We start from the raw sequence: 16,220 nt of genomic DNA on the forward strand, positions 1-16,220 counted from the left end.
AGAATAGGTAAGGTGAATAACAAAAGTCTTTTCCATAGGGTAAGGGAGTTTAAAAAAAAACTAAAGGGTGTAATTTTAAGGTGAGAGGAGATAGATTTAAAAGGGAGCTGAGTAGCAACTTTTTCATACGGAGGGTGGTTTGTGCGTGGAACTGCCAGAGTAAGTGTTAGTTGAAAGTTTGAAAGGTATATGTGCCAAATGCAAGCAAATGGGACTAGTTTAGTTTGAGAAACTTGGTCGGCATGGACAAGTTGTACCGAAGGGTCTGTTTCCGTGCTGTATGACTCTGTGTTGACAGTAGGGAATTCAATCATGGTGACACCACCTCATCTCAAATGCAATCCTCCAAGTTGGCACTGCCCTTTTGACCAGCTCTACCTGTCCATCTTCCTTCCCACCTATCTGCTCCACCCTCCCCACTGACCTATCACTATTACCCCTCTACCTGCATCCACCTATCACCTTCTTAGCTCCCTTCACCCCCCCCCCCCCCCAGTCCCACCTTCCTATTTATCTTTTAGCCCTCTTACCCCTCCACATTCCTGATGAAGGGCTTATACCTAAAACATCGAATCTCCTGCACCTCAGATGCTGCCTGACCTGCTGTGCTTTTCTAGCACCACACATTTTAACTGTAGCACCATTGAATGCCAATGAGTGGTGGTTAGATTGTATCTTGTTGCGTTGGTCATTACCTGGTCCTATCCCACTGCCAATTAAGGCTTTTAGTGCACAGTTAATATATACCAAAGGACTCTTTTTGCCACTGCTGGTATTCACCCGGCCATGAGTGAGGGCTTGTCATGTGGGAAGCTGGATAGGCCGAATCTTATCGCAGGTATTTGTTGTTTTTTTGGGGGCGATGGTAGTTAATCACCTTCGCCCGCATAATCCTTGATTACAGAGAAGGCCTGTAGCTGCTTAATTAACAGCCTGATTGGCAAGATTGAAAAGCAAATTTTAATAAGGTAGGCTCTGAGTTGGAAAGTAAAGCTTGTATACAAGCTGCTGACAGTAGCATCAGGACTTTTGGAAAAGGATAGCTGATTAATTATCCCAGTAGCTGTTGTATTTCCTCTTCACAAAAGTGATCACAAACACTGAGTCAGGAACTTGCAGAGCATAACTTTTGGCTGAAACATACATCAGTGAACATCTCAGCACAAAGTCAGCATGCAGAAATTAACTTAGACTGAACGCCCGTGGATGCTTAATTGAGAAAAAGACTTGCATTTATGTAGCACCCTTCATGAGCACAGATGGTTCCGAGGTCAAAGGTGTACTTTTGATGTGTCATTTGTCAGAAAACAATTTCTAATGAGAGTCTGGAATTCTCAGGAAAAGTTCATCATCATCAAAGCTGCTCCAGTAAACTCCAAAGCTGCCTTTTGGTAAACAGCATTCTCAAACACCAATAAGATAAACTGACCCTTCCTCTTCTATGACTCCCTGAGTGTCACCAGCATTTGCTACTTGTGCCTAATGTTCTCAAGGGGATTTTATTTTTCGTTTTCTGCTCCCTGCCCTTCCAACCTTGATGAAGAGAAGAGGTCACAAACTTTTCCTGATGCAGTAATTCTTTAAAAGATAGCAACAGTGGGTTTGGGAAGCATTTTAATGCCATCACAAACTGTGTGTGCCTGTCTAATATCCTCTCTGATCTATGGACAAATATTCAGCCTCAAAGTCACAGAGTTGTGATACATTGGCCAAGGAATTGTGAATGAAACCCTCAACTTCGCATTTTGTGGCAATGCAGATTGGACAGTCTGGCAGAGGTTTGTATGGTTGTGGTACATGTGATTTCAGGACACTCAATCGACAGTGTGACAATTTAACGAGAGCAAGTTCATTTGCTAAAGGATAACACAATTAGAAATACTCAGGCTGATGCAATGCTGAAATTCCAGTGTTGCTGCTTCAGGACTCTGACTGCTCTGTCAAGTGGATGTAAAAGATTTCATGGCCTCCTTTTGAAGGAGGACAGACCAATATTTATTGCTCAGCTAACATCACTAATTAAAAAACATGGTTATGATCTCACTCCTGTTTGTGTGTTTGCATAAATTGGTAGCTGCATATCCTGCATTACAACATGGGCCGTTTGTCAAAAGTATATTATTGGTTGTATTGTGCATGAGTGCTTTGATTCTATATAAACACAAGCCACCCTTTTACATAGAGTGGTGAGAAACAAAGGCACATTCATAGTGCAGGCACAATTTCTGCTGAATATACTGATATGTAAAATGTGTATCTTAGTGAGCCACTGTACAGAGATGCAGGGTTACTTGTTATATTAAATAATAATGATCTAACTTTCCACTATGAAATTGAAAAGAGGTTGTAACATTTTATTAAATTAAAGTAGTATTTTCGTAGTGTGAGCCTGGTATCACAAGGCAGTGTTGACTCAGTCCTGTGATGATAGCCATTTAGCTCCTTAGCTCTGGGGTGTGCCTTGGTATTCCATTCGGTCAATGTTCATTCAATGTTTTTCTGCAATAAATACAACTAATACATAGAGTAGTACAGGAGGCATACAGTTAGAATTATTTATCAGAAAGAATTCAAATATAAAATAATATTTAGGCTCTACAGTACATAGCTATTTATGTGTCTTCAGTACTGATATAAAAAAGAATTTTTTCAAATGCTTTCTACCATGTCAGACACTGGGACAGTGGACATTTTACATGGATAAATTTTCCCATATGTTCATTCTCTCTGCTCTCTTGAATATATTTTTGAGAGAAATCCTGGCTCTGACATTTGAAATTGTTGAAAGTTGACAAGTGCCTTAACACATCAGACAGGAAGTTAATATGTGTTAATTGTTTCTACTGGCTTAAGAGTTAATAACTAGAAGGTTATTAAGAGAATGAAGGTGAATGGTAATAGAATCAGAGATGACAAGTGGAAAAGCTTCTTTATGCAATTAGTGATTAAGATGTATTACTTGAAACAATTCAGTCGTGGCCTTCAAATGGGAAATAGATAAATACATGAAGGAGAAATAATTTGCAGGGATGTGGACAAAATGTGGTGGTCATGAAGCTAAGTGGATTGCTGTTGGTGACTCAAAAGGCCTCCTTCTATGTTATACAATGTTATGATGTTACACTTGTATAATTGGTGTCCTCAAAAGGAGTGAAAGAATGAAACTCTCCAGTTACTACTTTGAAACCTGTTATTTGAAATATGACATTACACTAATCTAAATTTGACTTCCTTTACATTAAGAACACAGAGTGATTAAACTGTGCTGTCTATACTAGTATCTGACCTTGTCAATGCATATTTTTCTCCATTTAGAGAAGGTAAAAATTTACTTTAAATGTTGATAGATAGTCTAATCTAGGTAGAGCTAAGGGTACCTAAGAAATCATTGAATAGTGATAAATAGCTTCAAACTGGATCCTGTTAGATTTGGTGTCATATCTTGTGACAGCTTTTGTGACATTGCAGTTTAGTTATTCATATACAATGCATTGCTTGTTAATTTAAGGAGAATGGATAGGGTAAGGAGACAAAGTCTTTTCTCTGGGGTTGGGGAGTCTAGAACTAGAGGGCATAGGTTTAGGGTGAGAGGGGAAAGATATAAAAGAGACCTGAGGGGCAACTTTTTCATGCAGAGGGTGGTACGTGTATGGAACGAGCTGCCAGAGAAAGTGGTGGAGGCTGATACAATTGCAACATTTAAGAGGCATTTGGATGGGTATATGAATAGGAAGGGTTTGGAGGGATATGGGCCGGGTGCTGGCAGGTGGGACTAGATTGGGTTGGGATATCTGGTCAGCATGGACAGGTTGGACCGAAGGGTCTGTTTCCATTCTGTACATTTCTATGACTCTATAATATCATAAAATGAATACATTATTTCATTTTAAGGTTTCTGTTACAACTGCAATGTACTCTCTGATGTGGGAAAACTATCTTTTCTGAAGAGAGAAATCCCATATATTTGTGGTGAAGCCAATGCTTATTAAAATTAAACACGCTATTTGGCAAAAGTTAAATTCCTTGGTCATTATAACCATCCCTGTGGGCTGATTATGTTAACCTGACAGATCCAAGACTAAACATTTGTAAGATTAATTTCTGTTCACTCAACATTTAAGGAAATACAGATCTACATTTGCTCTGAATAAGAGTTAAATGTCGTTAATTATTTCAGTATTATGTAAAACTTTAGACAGTAGTTTTCATTGAAGAATGAAAGAGGTTGCACTTATAAGGCAATTGGGACCATTAATGCTGACAACATCTCAGGTATCTATTTCTGCCTGTAATTTTTTTTGCATGAATTTTGCTTTATTAGTTAATGGTGCTTTATTGGTACTATTTAAACAATCTGTGTTACTGTAGAGCACAGGACTTCTTTGTATTTTTGGACAATTATTTAGCTCACAAATCTAGGAGAATTTGAACTTGGGAATGACAATCATCCAATCCTAGCCAAGTATGAAGCAGGTATGAATCTATGGGCGGTTTATGATGAATTTCTCAGACTGTGATAGACAGCATTCTAACTTTAGATCAGAGAACCTGAAGCCTTTACTTTTTACTCGCTGGGTTTAGTTTCGCGTGATAGATATCTGGGATCCAAGTTGAAATGGTCAGTTTAGGTTTTTCTACGACTGTAAATCTGTTTTACTGACATTTGTTCTTCCTCTTGTTTGCCAAACACAACAATATAATGGCATGGTTTGTTCCCAAGCAATTCATGAGTTTGCAAAAATCACCTTTGTTTGACGTCATTGCAATTGTGATTGGCAGCTGTTCAGCCACCACGTACCCTCCCACTTCCTCCAACTTACACTAACAATATTATCCTTCCCAATTGAAGGAAAAGCAAAGATTCTGGCTTCTGAGTTTAAACGGGAGACAAGCATCCTGTCTGTTGTCAGTGCCAGTTTATACCAATCATGGTATATGTCCTTGCATTGAATGTTGTTCTTGGATGTTGTACACATTATAAAAATCCTGTGCTCCATCCCAGAAAAAAACTACTTTGTTTTCTGTCCAATATAAACGAATTGGACAGTGGAGATTTCTCACACTCCTGAGTAATAGCAAAAAACAACACACTGCAGACAAACACTTTTACATATTTGTCATGATCTCACATGGTTGCTGTTGATACATGATTTGGTTGATATGTAAGGACTCCTGTGGTGATTCTTGAGTGCTGGATCCAAGTGTCATAATTTGGTGTTGCCCTGAATTTGATGTTGTCTGCAGTACTTGCTGAACTAAGCATTTCAGCCTCCCAACTAAACGCCAGCCTGCCAAACCCCCAAGGCTCCTTCCCTACAAATGTTGGATTCTAGCCAAAGCCACAGGCCCTTGATGGTTGATGTCCTGTGACTTGTTGAAGTTCTCATTTATGGCTGAGTGTTGGCCATGGTTCAGTTGTCAACATTTCCCAATATTGGCTCAAGTTTTGAGTGTTCAACTCACTTCCTGAAACTTGAGAGCCAAGTTTAGGTTTTCTCAGTGTAATACTGAGGGAGTGCTGCATTGCTGGAAGTTCTGTCTTTCAGTTTGGGTGCCTATCCACTCAGGTGGTCATCGAAGGTACCACAGCACCATTTCAAAGAAAGGCTTAGAGGTTGGCCTTTTTTTTTGCTTTATATGATATTTTTTGCTACAACCTGTCTCTAAAACAGAATATCTGATCATTATCATATCACTGTTTGTGAGCAATTGCTGTGTACAGAGAGACTACATTTCCCACATCTCAGCAGCGACCACATTTCACATGTAAATCTTTGGCTGTAAAGTGCTTCGAGATATCTTGAGGTTGTAAAAAGCAGTATTCTTTCTTCATGTTGAGCTTACCAGGCATCACAAGTCCCCTAGTGTCCAAACTTGATACGACTTTCGGTCTTTAAAAGGAACAGCATATTTGGCCTTATTCATCCATATTCAAAGAGACCTTCAATTTCAAAGGCTTCACCTTTCAGTACCTTTTTAAAATTGGTCTGATGATTAATTTTTCCTTCAAACTATCTCCCAAAGCTGATGTAGCATAATTCATTTACCTTCTCTGTGCACCCGGGGGTTTCTTGAAAACTAATTTCTAAGGACATCAGATTCAAACTGGATTCACCAGAATTAATGATGTAAAGGTTAAATTAGATTTTTAAAAAAATTATAAGAATAAACATAGAATTAACTTGGCAAGATGTATAATGGGGAAAGTCTTTGTTTATTTCTGGTGACATCTGTTTTAAATACACATTTAAATAACAAAGAATGGTGTCTTCCTCACACTGAGATTGAAAGGGTTATTGGACACCCAACCGTTTTGCCTTGCAAAGCGCATTAATGCTCAATGAAGCTCAATGAAATTCATCTTTACTTAACTTCCACATATCATTGTGATGTAAACAACAGGCAGATCTTCCTCATAAAACTTTGTGTTGTAGTGTTTTGAAGACTATTCTTATATGAAGGAAAACAGTAGACTTTTTTTTGACAGAAATGGGAATATTGCTCATTTCTGTTTGAGAAAAGTTGCCACATTTTGAAAAAGACAGAAACAAAAACAGAATTGCTGGAAAAGCTCAACAGGTCTGGCAGCATCTGTGGAGAGAAATCAGAGTTAACGTTTCGTGTCAAGTGAGTTCTGAAAAGGGTCACCTCGACCTGAAACGTTAACTCTGATTTTTCTCCACAGACACTGCCAGACCTGCTGAGCTTTCCCTCCAATTTCTGTCTGAGTTTCTAATTTACAGCACCTGCAGATCTTTTGGTTTTTAAAGAAGACTGTCCTTGAATGATATGATGCAGCTGGCAGCCTTAACAACTTCAGCATGGAACCTCTGCCCCTATTCCTGGCCTTGAGAGCTACTGGTCACTGTGATTGCCCAGTGGCTCTTGCAGCCCCAGTGATGCCTGAACCCAGTAGTGACTGCTACTGGGATGACAAGCAGTTCCACTAAGAAGATAACATGGATCCCAGACTCACATATTTTTGAACTGAGTAGGATTGGGCATTCTAGGGAGAGAGTGGAAGGGCACTGCCTTTGGAGGTCAAGATGGCAGACACATGACACCATCTTGGGTGAGCTATACCAATGTGCAAAGGACATCTTGGCTGGTGAAAAAAAAATGGTTTGTTCATTGTCACCTGCTTTCCCCTGCCAATCACATGAGAAGTGTGATACTCAGATACAGTGGCTTGTGAATGAGCTCAGTTGCCCATTGAAGTCGGCTTTTTTAAAGGGTGAAGGGGCTGTTGATTTTAGCATCTACTGACCACCATATTATGGGAAAGCAGTGTGTGGGTGTCAGATTTTATACATACGCAATACAGTAACTGTCCCAATTTTCACATGCAAAATGCAGTTTAGTTTAATGTAATTGTACACCAGTGGTAATGTAATTTTACACCAGTTACCACCAGGGGTGGCACAGTGGCTCAGTGGTTAGCACTGCTGCCTCACAGCGTCAGGGTCCAAGATTCAGTTCCCACCTCGGGAAACTGCGTGGAGTTTGCACATTCTCCCCGTGTCTGTGCGGGTTTCCTCCAGGTGCTCCGGTTTCCCCCCACAATCCAAAGATATGCAGGTCAGGTAATTGGCCATGCTAAATTGTAGGCGTAGGGGAATGGGTCTGGGTGGGTTGCTCTTCAGAGGGTCGGTGTGGACTTGTTGGGCCGAAGGGCCTGTTTCCATACTGTAGGGAATCTAATCTAAAACTCATACATCTCTATTTATCTTTAGCTTGCCTCAGATATTGTCATCCTGAACTCTGAGATGTGGTTTTAAGCTCTGATAAAGCTGTCACTGATCGTGCATCCGTCCAGTTTTACAGAAAGTGCTGCATCGTCAGAGAGCTGCATATCAGATATTGTGTCTTGGTTAACATTCCTCCCTCCAGAAAACATACGATCACATCTTCCATCTCATTTGCAGTCTGCTGCCTGCATTGGTTAAAATACTCACAAATAAACAGGGAGTCTATTTCAAAGGTAATCCATTTTTGCTCAGTTCTTTGGAATGCTCTTAAGAATGAAGGAGACTAGTACCTGGCAGTCCCATGCAAAGTCAGCTGCTCCATGTAAAAGTATTGAACCTGATGCGGGTTTTGTATTCAGAAGGTTATTTTACCCGATACCACAAAACTTACATTGTTTCTTGTAACACAAGAAATAATGCAAGTTTTGTGGTATCGGGTAAAATAACACAAGAAACTAGGAGTAAATTGCATGATATTAAAATATCTGACAGACATTTACTGCAGTTGGATACTATAGGTACATGTGCCTGTGCTAGTATTTAGCTATATAGTTACAAAAAATCAGTATACTTCCATGAGTATGTTAGACTTCAAGTGATTTGAAGAAAGACATTGAAGACTTCATGCCTCAGGTCACGCCCTCAGAAATAATAGCATGAGTGTGTCTCTTAAAAGTATATTGACACACTGACCATAAGATAGAATATAACAGACTCTACCACACATTTACCACACACAGCCTGCAAAAGGAGCTAGTAATTGAATTGGAACCTAAAATTTGCACGCGGTTAGATCAGTGGACAGGAAAATTGGAAGAGATGTAAAAATACCTGCTGATTCTCCATTTTATGCTTTCAAACAAAGTCAAAACTATCTGCATTGTGCCTACATGGGAAGATTACATTCAATTAGGTATTCAAAATATTTCTCCTCCTGGTTTGAAAGTTAATGTAAATTTATTTTTGATTGCAGAGATTATGAATGATGTCATCAAGAAGGTGAAGAAGAAGGGTGAATGGAAGGTAGGAATCTGTCCATTTCTCGATGATATTCTATGTTGATTTTTTTCTGAGTCAAGGAGTTTAATGAGCACAAGGAACAAAAAAAATTGCTCGTTAAATTTTCAATATCCTGTTGCAGGCTTTGCAAGGCAGAATATAAGTTACGTTGAACATCAATTGAAAATGATAGTATCGATAAAGATAACTATGTAGATAGAATAAGTGAACTCAAAATAGGTCAAGCTGCCAACTCTAGCTAACATTCACACAACTGGAGTTTTGAAGAACTGGTAATATTCCATTCATGATCATTGCTTACTTCTGTAACAGTTTGCTGGAGGGACAGTTCCTTTGGACTGGAAGAATACTCATCTAGTTTTAATATTCATAAATGATGGGAAGGCGGAACCAGGAAACTCATGGCTGAATAGTTTCACCAGCATGAAGTACAATTCTAGAAGTGCTTGTAAGAAATGCTGTCTATAATCATCCAGACAGCAGAGATCAGGGACCTTCTGCAGGAGACGGAAGTGAATTTTGCCACTTGTCTGGATGTTTCCCTGTTCAGACTGAAAGCAAGGAGATGATCCCCATTGACATAGGCAGGATGTGGGGATGGAAATTGCCAGCAACAGTAAGTAATGAGGCCATTCCTGTCCAGTTAAGGATAGTGCACCATCAAGAGCTGCCAACCCAATCAGATGGCTATCAAAGCCTCAGCAATATCACCAGGAGCAATGGCTGTTGCTGGTTCTGCAACACCCTCATTATGGTGCACCCTAGGATTCTCCTTGGGATTACATGGCACTGTGCATAAGGAGTACTCATGTAATTAGCTTGGATGGATGAAGGATCTTTCGTTGTTGAAAGTTGCATGTAGGATCACATATCAGAAAATCAGGCATCCTTGTTTTCCTGCTCCTCGAATGCTGCCTGAACTGCTGTGCTTTTCCAGCACCACTCTACTCCCCCTAATAGAAAATCAGGGGCAGAGGTGCACATACCTTAATTTTGAACCTCCAATTTTAATTTTAATTAATATTATACACTGGAGAGCAATAATTGACCAACTAAATAAAATATTAAACAATATCCAACACAGATAGATACAAGTCAGAGCAAACAATACAGAAATTGTACAGAGCATTGGGCAGACTATTTCTGGAGTATTATGTCCAGAGTTAGTAACAGAAGCTCAAGACAAATAAGGCTGATCTCAGGTGTCTAATATCTGAAGACAGATTGGAGAAACTCAGGGATTTTGCCTTTTGGTCTTACTGAATAAAATTCCGTTAATTTGTTCCACCTAAATTGCAGGAGTGAGACAAGTGGGATTTAGACGTGAATTTGGCTCCTTCATAAATATAAAATATCGCAGCTGCTAAAAACTTGAAATAAAACTGAAAATATTGGAGAAACTCAGCAGGTCTGGTGGCATCCGTGGAGAGAGAAAAACAGAGTTAACGTTTCCAGGTGAAAGACTCTTCTTGGAACTGATGTAGTCTGAAATTCCAAAGAAGTGTCTTTGAACTGGAAACGTTGACTCTTTCTCTCTGTGCAGATGCTATCTGACCTCAGTTTCTCCAGCAGATTATGTTTTTATTTGGTTCTTAATTTCTTGGCCAAGAGTAAAATCTACCTTGTTTTTGGATCGATTCCTGTACTGAATTCTGACTCAATTTAAAATCCTAGAGAAATTCAACAGAAAGGGAACACAACTTCCTTTATTTCTAAGTGGGACCAAAAGCCGGTCATCCAACTTATTTATTCGTTTGATAATTTAATTTAGTAGGGAAATCAACAAATAATTTTGGAAAGGAATGATTTTGGAGAGTTACATTTTCCATCTGGATACAAGCAGATCTGTCAATGGTTTCCTGTATAAAATGTGGTGAGACAGAGGAGGCTTCAACATCAGGCTCTGAGCTGGACTACAAGTTGCAAAAGGGACATTGCCCCCCAAAAAAAACTTTAGTTCCATGGAATGTAAGAATTTACTCTAATTCCAGTAGATCTCAAAAATATATGCAAAATACACCAGTTTGAAACAATGTTTAACGAAGATGCTGAACTCTTTGTTTTGCAATTGGGTGGCAGAACTAAGCGTTATTCTGAGAGCCTTGCTAGTCTCCTGCAAGTCACTGAGAACAGATCAGTTACCTGATTATTGCTACCCATTACGCGGTCAAAGGAGATTTACTAAAGCATCATGTACCATGTTGTAATAAGAAATTCTGAATTCTCTTTTCCTTTGCCATGTGTGAGACTGAGGTCTTCATTCACAAAGCACATTGATCTCTCATTGTTTGTTATCTGAAAGTGACAGAAGCTAGTAAGCTGAAAAGCAGAATGGTGACTAATAAGGACATCAGAATATTTCCCTTAAATACAGTATTGCTAGCCATGACATGGTTATATTTGGTGTTTTACTAGGTGCTGGTGGTGGATCAGCTCAGCATGCGAATGCTGTCGTCCTGTTGCAAGATGACTGATATTATGACAGAGGGTGTTACAAGTGAGTATTTCAGTTCCTGTTAATATCCTTAGCTTTGGAACCAGACTGATTTACTATGGTCTTTAATGAGAAAAGTTACAACTTCTGGATGTAGGTTTGCTCACTAAGCTGGAAGGTTCATTTTCAGACATTTCGTCACCATACTAGATAACATCTTAGTGAGCCTCTGGACGGAGCCTTCGTCTGGAGGTTCACTGAAGATGTTACCTAGTAGGGTGACAAAAAGTCTGAAAATGAACCTTCCAGCTCAGCGAGCAAACCTACATTCAGAACCTCAACCAGAGCTACAAATCTTCTCAAAACATGCTTACAACTTCTGTGCAAAGTTGCCCTTCCACATTGTGTCTCCTATGAAATGGTTTTGACAATCCTTGCAACAGATGCATTCTGTCTATATTGAAAGTTTTCAACTGTCCTGTGAAGTATACAGTACATTTTTCTATTTCAATGCTTCACTAACTGAGCAATAAGCAAAGACAAGGAAGTAACAGTTCATTGTTGGGCTTTGAGTAGTTGTAGGGCAAGCAAGGGTCTTCAGGTGTCAGCTGTGACTTGGTGGTAGTGTGCTGTACTACATTAAATTTAGAAGACTGGGCACTCAAGTCCCAGTCCAGCAGCTTGGACACAATCTCTAGACTAAGACTTCTGTGAAAAAGCTGGGTGAGGAGGGAGATTTGCTACATTGTTAGAGGTGTTTGCTTCTGTATCAGACACCAAACCATTCATAGATTCTACAACATTATATTGAAGAAAAGCTGGGATGTTCCTACAAATTATCTTTGACCAATATTTCTCCCTCTGCCACTGTCGCTTACAAAGGGGTATCTGGTGATTATCGCATGGCTATTGTGAGACCTTACTGTGTATAAATAGGTTACATTTCTTACATCAAATCCCTTCAAGAGGTCTCACTGGATATATATCACATAGAGATACCCTGAAGTTGTGAAAGGTACTATATAAATGCAAATTTTTTTAAGAGGCCATTTAGTTGCTCAAATCTGTTCACCAAACAATTAGATCATGGCTGATCTTCATAGCCCCATATACCAGCCTGATATCCCCCAGTACATTTGGTTAAGAAAAATCTCTCAATCTCAGATTTAAAGGTAACAGTTGGCCTTGCATCATTTGTCATTTGTGGGAGTTCCAAACTTACACCACCTGATTATATGCACTGTAAAAATCTTTGCTAATTTACTTCTTGAAAGATATGGTTTCAGTTGTTAAATATTCGCCCCTAGTCGTGGACTTCCTAATTGGTGGGAATAGTTTCTCTCAATCAATCCAATCTATTTCTGTTAACATCTGAGAAATCTCAATCCCAAAACTGTTTTAATTCAGGGAAACTCTATGCAATCTCACCTTGTAATTTAACCCTTAGAATTCACGTATTGTTCTGCTAAATGAATACTGGACATCTGCTTCAACATGGTAAAAACAATGACTGCAGATGCTGAAAACCAAATACTGGATTAGTGGTGCTGGAAGAGCACAGCAGTTCAGGCAGCATCCAACGAGCAGCGAAATCGACGTTTTGGGCAAAAGCCCTTCATCAGGAATAAAGGCAGTGAGCCTGAAGCGTGGAGAGATAATCTAGAGGAGGGTGGGGGTGGGGAGAGAGTAGCATAGAGTACAATGGGTGAGTGGGGGAGGAGATGAAGGTGATAGGTCAAGGAGGAGAGGGTGGAGTGGATAGGTGGAAAAGGAGATAGGCAGGTCGGACAAGTCAAGGAGACAGTAACTGAGCTGGAAGTTTGAAACTAGGATCAGAGCACTTTAGGGAACATCTCCGAGACACCCGCACCAATCAACCAAACCACCCCGTGGCCCAACATTTCAACTCCCCATCCCACTCTGCCGAGGACATGGAGGTCCTGGGCCTCCTTCACCGCCGCTCCCTCACCACCAGACGCCTGGAGGAAGAACACCTCATCTTCCGCCTCGGAACACTTCAACCCCAGGGCATCAATGTGGACTTCAACAGCTTCCTCATTTCCCCTTCCCCCCACCTCATCCTAGTTTCAAACTTCCAGCTCAGCACTGTCTCCTTGACTTGTCCGAAATTGTCCGACCTGCCTATCTCCTTTTCCACCTATCCACTCCACCCTCTCCTCCTTGACCTATCACCTTCATCTCCTCCCCCACTCACCCATTGTACTCTATGCTACTCTCTCCCCACCCCCACCCTCCTCTAGTTTATCTCTCCATGCTTCAGGCTCACTGCCTTTATTCCTGATGAAGGGCTTTTGCCCAAAACGTCGATTTCGCTGCCCGTTGGATGTTGCCTGAACTGCTGTGCTCTTCCAGCACCACTAATCCAGTATCTGCTTCAACACAACTGCCATTGTTAGTGACAAATGAATTGTCAAAACCTTTCATGGAATCAGATTGATTGCAGTCTGCAACAACTTCGGTACCAGACACATATAAAATAATGAAGCATAAAATCACTGACAGCAATTCTGGATTTTCAGTTCTAACTACATGCACAGACTTCAGAGTTGCTGGCAGGTTTGCTGTCACAATATGTGGGTTCTTTCTTCTCGTGTGAATCTTGTTTTACCCAAATGGTATTTGGTTCATTCTGCTTGATCCTGCAGTCAGAGAATGCTGTCATAAATGTTACAGACAGGACAGAGAGCTAAATTGAACTTGCTTTATTCCCACCTCCTTCTGTCAAAAGCAGAGGCATTTTAATTCACTTTCTCTCTTCTGAAATAGGCCGTAGCATTTTCCCCCCAAACCTTCTGTTTGTAAAGGCCGATTTTAAAGTGATGTGCAAAAGATTTTTTTTGTTTAAATCAAAAGTTATGTAATCAAACTGTGGGACATACAACCAAGCTAATGTAGAAGAGAAAAAGAATTTACAAGAAAGAACAACTTTAAAAGAATATTTAAGAATATGAAAGAATTAATTCAAATGCATTTTCGAGCTTGTAAAGTTTGTGTTCAGTAAATATGCTTTCTTGTGGGAATCCAGTTGTATTTGCCTAGCTAAAGCTGTTAATTTAGCTGTTAACCTGGAGTCTGGCTTTTCTGAAGATGCTCTTGAAGTCTCAACTCACTTGAATGGGAAGAAATTAAACAGAATGGATGTTATCAGCCAATTATAGATTGATTGGCAAATTGATTATTACCAGACTTAGGCAAAGGGGTTCAGAAATTGCAATTAATATTTTCAGACACATGAGGAGTTTTAGCCATGTGATAGGTTTCTGGTGAAATCACCTTAATTAGCAGGCTGTTTCAACTTCTATGTCCCTGGACAAACGATTGTTCATTGTATAATCTAAATAAGCCTTCATAGACATGCTGAGTTTTGACAGCTCTCATAGTTTACTGGATCCTGCTGGGGTGACACATCACCTACTGTTCTTTTGAGCTGGTAGATTGCAAGGTCCACATAATGTAACGGTGTGAGATTCTAGGAGCATGATGTCTAAGCTGTGTCCTGGTAATTGCTCATTGGAACTTTCCAAATATTGCAGTCAATTGAATCATACAACCAATGGCCATATTTTAGTCCATAGTCCATTTTGAAATCAAGCAAGTAAAGCTTTGAAAACAATTTATCATCTCTTCTAGGGCTTGGAAAACAGACACAAGCTGCATTAATACACCATGCTAAATTTAATTCTGTTGAATTGTGAGTCTTTGATGAGTTAAGTGGTACAGGTTGTTTGTTAAAATGTATTGGTGAAAAATTGCAATGTAACAGGAAATATTTTCCAATTCCACATACTGAACAGAACAGGAATCAATGTGTGTGAAAGTTTGTCAAGGACCATTGTTCTACTCTAAGGTTATGTTTCCAAGGGTTGTGTTGCAAGTAGACTTGAATCCAGCTTTGATATTTTGTGACCCACAACTATGCAAGGGGAACCAAACCCCTTTCAAATATATCAAGGAGATAGCCTAGACCCGAACTTTCAACTGTGTTCCAGATATAATTCGATCAGTTACACTAATTAACTTTGAGCAATACATACTATAGTTAAAATTCAAATGAATGAAAGAAGGATTGCTATAACTTTAACTCTATTATAAAACTTAACAGGAAAATGGATTATTTAACTACTAAACTGCAACTGTTCCAATTGCTTCAAAGGCAAATTCACATGCGGTGTTTCTCCATTCCAGGAGAAAACTTGCAGAGTGAGAGAGAACTCCAGCTTTTTACTGTGGCTGAGGGAGATGTGTAACAACTTCCACAGCCAGCCTCAAAACCCCAGCAACTCAAAAACTAAACTCAAACCCCGGTTCTGTGGGATCCTGACTCCGCCCATTCATGCTGCTTCTATTGTTCTAACTTCTAAAAAAAAAGTGTCTCACAAGCTGTTTACTTTGCTGGTTTGAAAGTGACAACACTTCTGTCTCAAAACCTCTCTTTGCAAAAAAAGGATAAAATACATTTCCCAAATCATAGTATCGTCCCAACATGATGAAGTTGTGCAGGTTGAACACTTAAGATTGCACTAAAGCCAGCATTTAAGGACAAATGCAGATTTCTATTTGTCTGGCAATGCTAGAGTGAAGATCTTCATTTGTTGATATGTTTACATTGTGCATGGAGCTCTGCCATTATGAGATGGCTAAATCTTGTGTTTTCGAAAGACATAGACAGAGGTGATGAGAAAAATCTATGCCTTCTGTTTCTATCTCAGTTCTATTTGAAGGCCATGAATTATTTGGTGGATTGTTAAAAATTGCAACTTTATTTGGCTTCTTCTTTTGAGACTTTTGGATCACATGTTTAAGTTTTCACCCCTCTTTTCTGAAGTCATGTCACCTCCCCCATCCGTTTTAGTAAAATAGCCTGAAAGGTGGTGCTCAGAGTTATGCCCATTCTGATCTTTACCAATCATAATGAAGCACAGTAACCTATCAGTCATTTCTCCCTGTTTGTTGGGACATTCTTGACATGGCAATATAATAATCTCACCTGTTATAAA

At 39.7% G+C, this 16,220-nt stretch overlaps 1 protein-coding gene across 2 annotated transcripts in view; it reads left to right on the top strand.

Moving 5' to 3' along the window:
* stxbp1a (syntaxin binding protein 1a) overlaps window positions 1-16,220 on the top strand; it is a 111,486-nt gene that overhangs the window by 51,650 nt on the left and 43,616 nt on the right. For both annotated transcript variants that reach the window (XM_072565550.1, XM_072565551.1), the window contains exons 2-3: window positions 8,722-8,771; window positions 11,184-11,265. In XM_072565550.1, the coding sequence (XP_072421651.1) occupies window positions 8,722-8,771; window positions 11,184-11,265 (132 nt within the window). The remainder of the gene's footprint in view (window positions 1-8,721; window positions 8,772-11,183; window positions 11,266-16,220) is intronic.

Source organism: Chiloscyllium punctatum, chromosome 49 (assembly GCF_047496795.1).
Source record: "Chiloscyllium punctatum isolate Juve2018m chromosome 49, sChiPun1.3, whole genome shotgun sequence".
Lineage (NCBI taxonomy): Eukaryota > Metazoa > Chordata > Chondrichthyes > Orectolobiformes > Hemiscylliidae > Chiloscyllium > Chiloscyllium punctatum.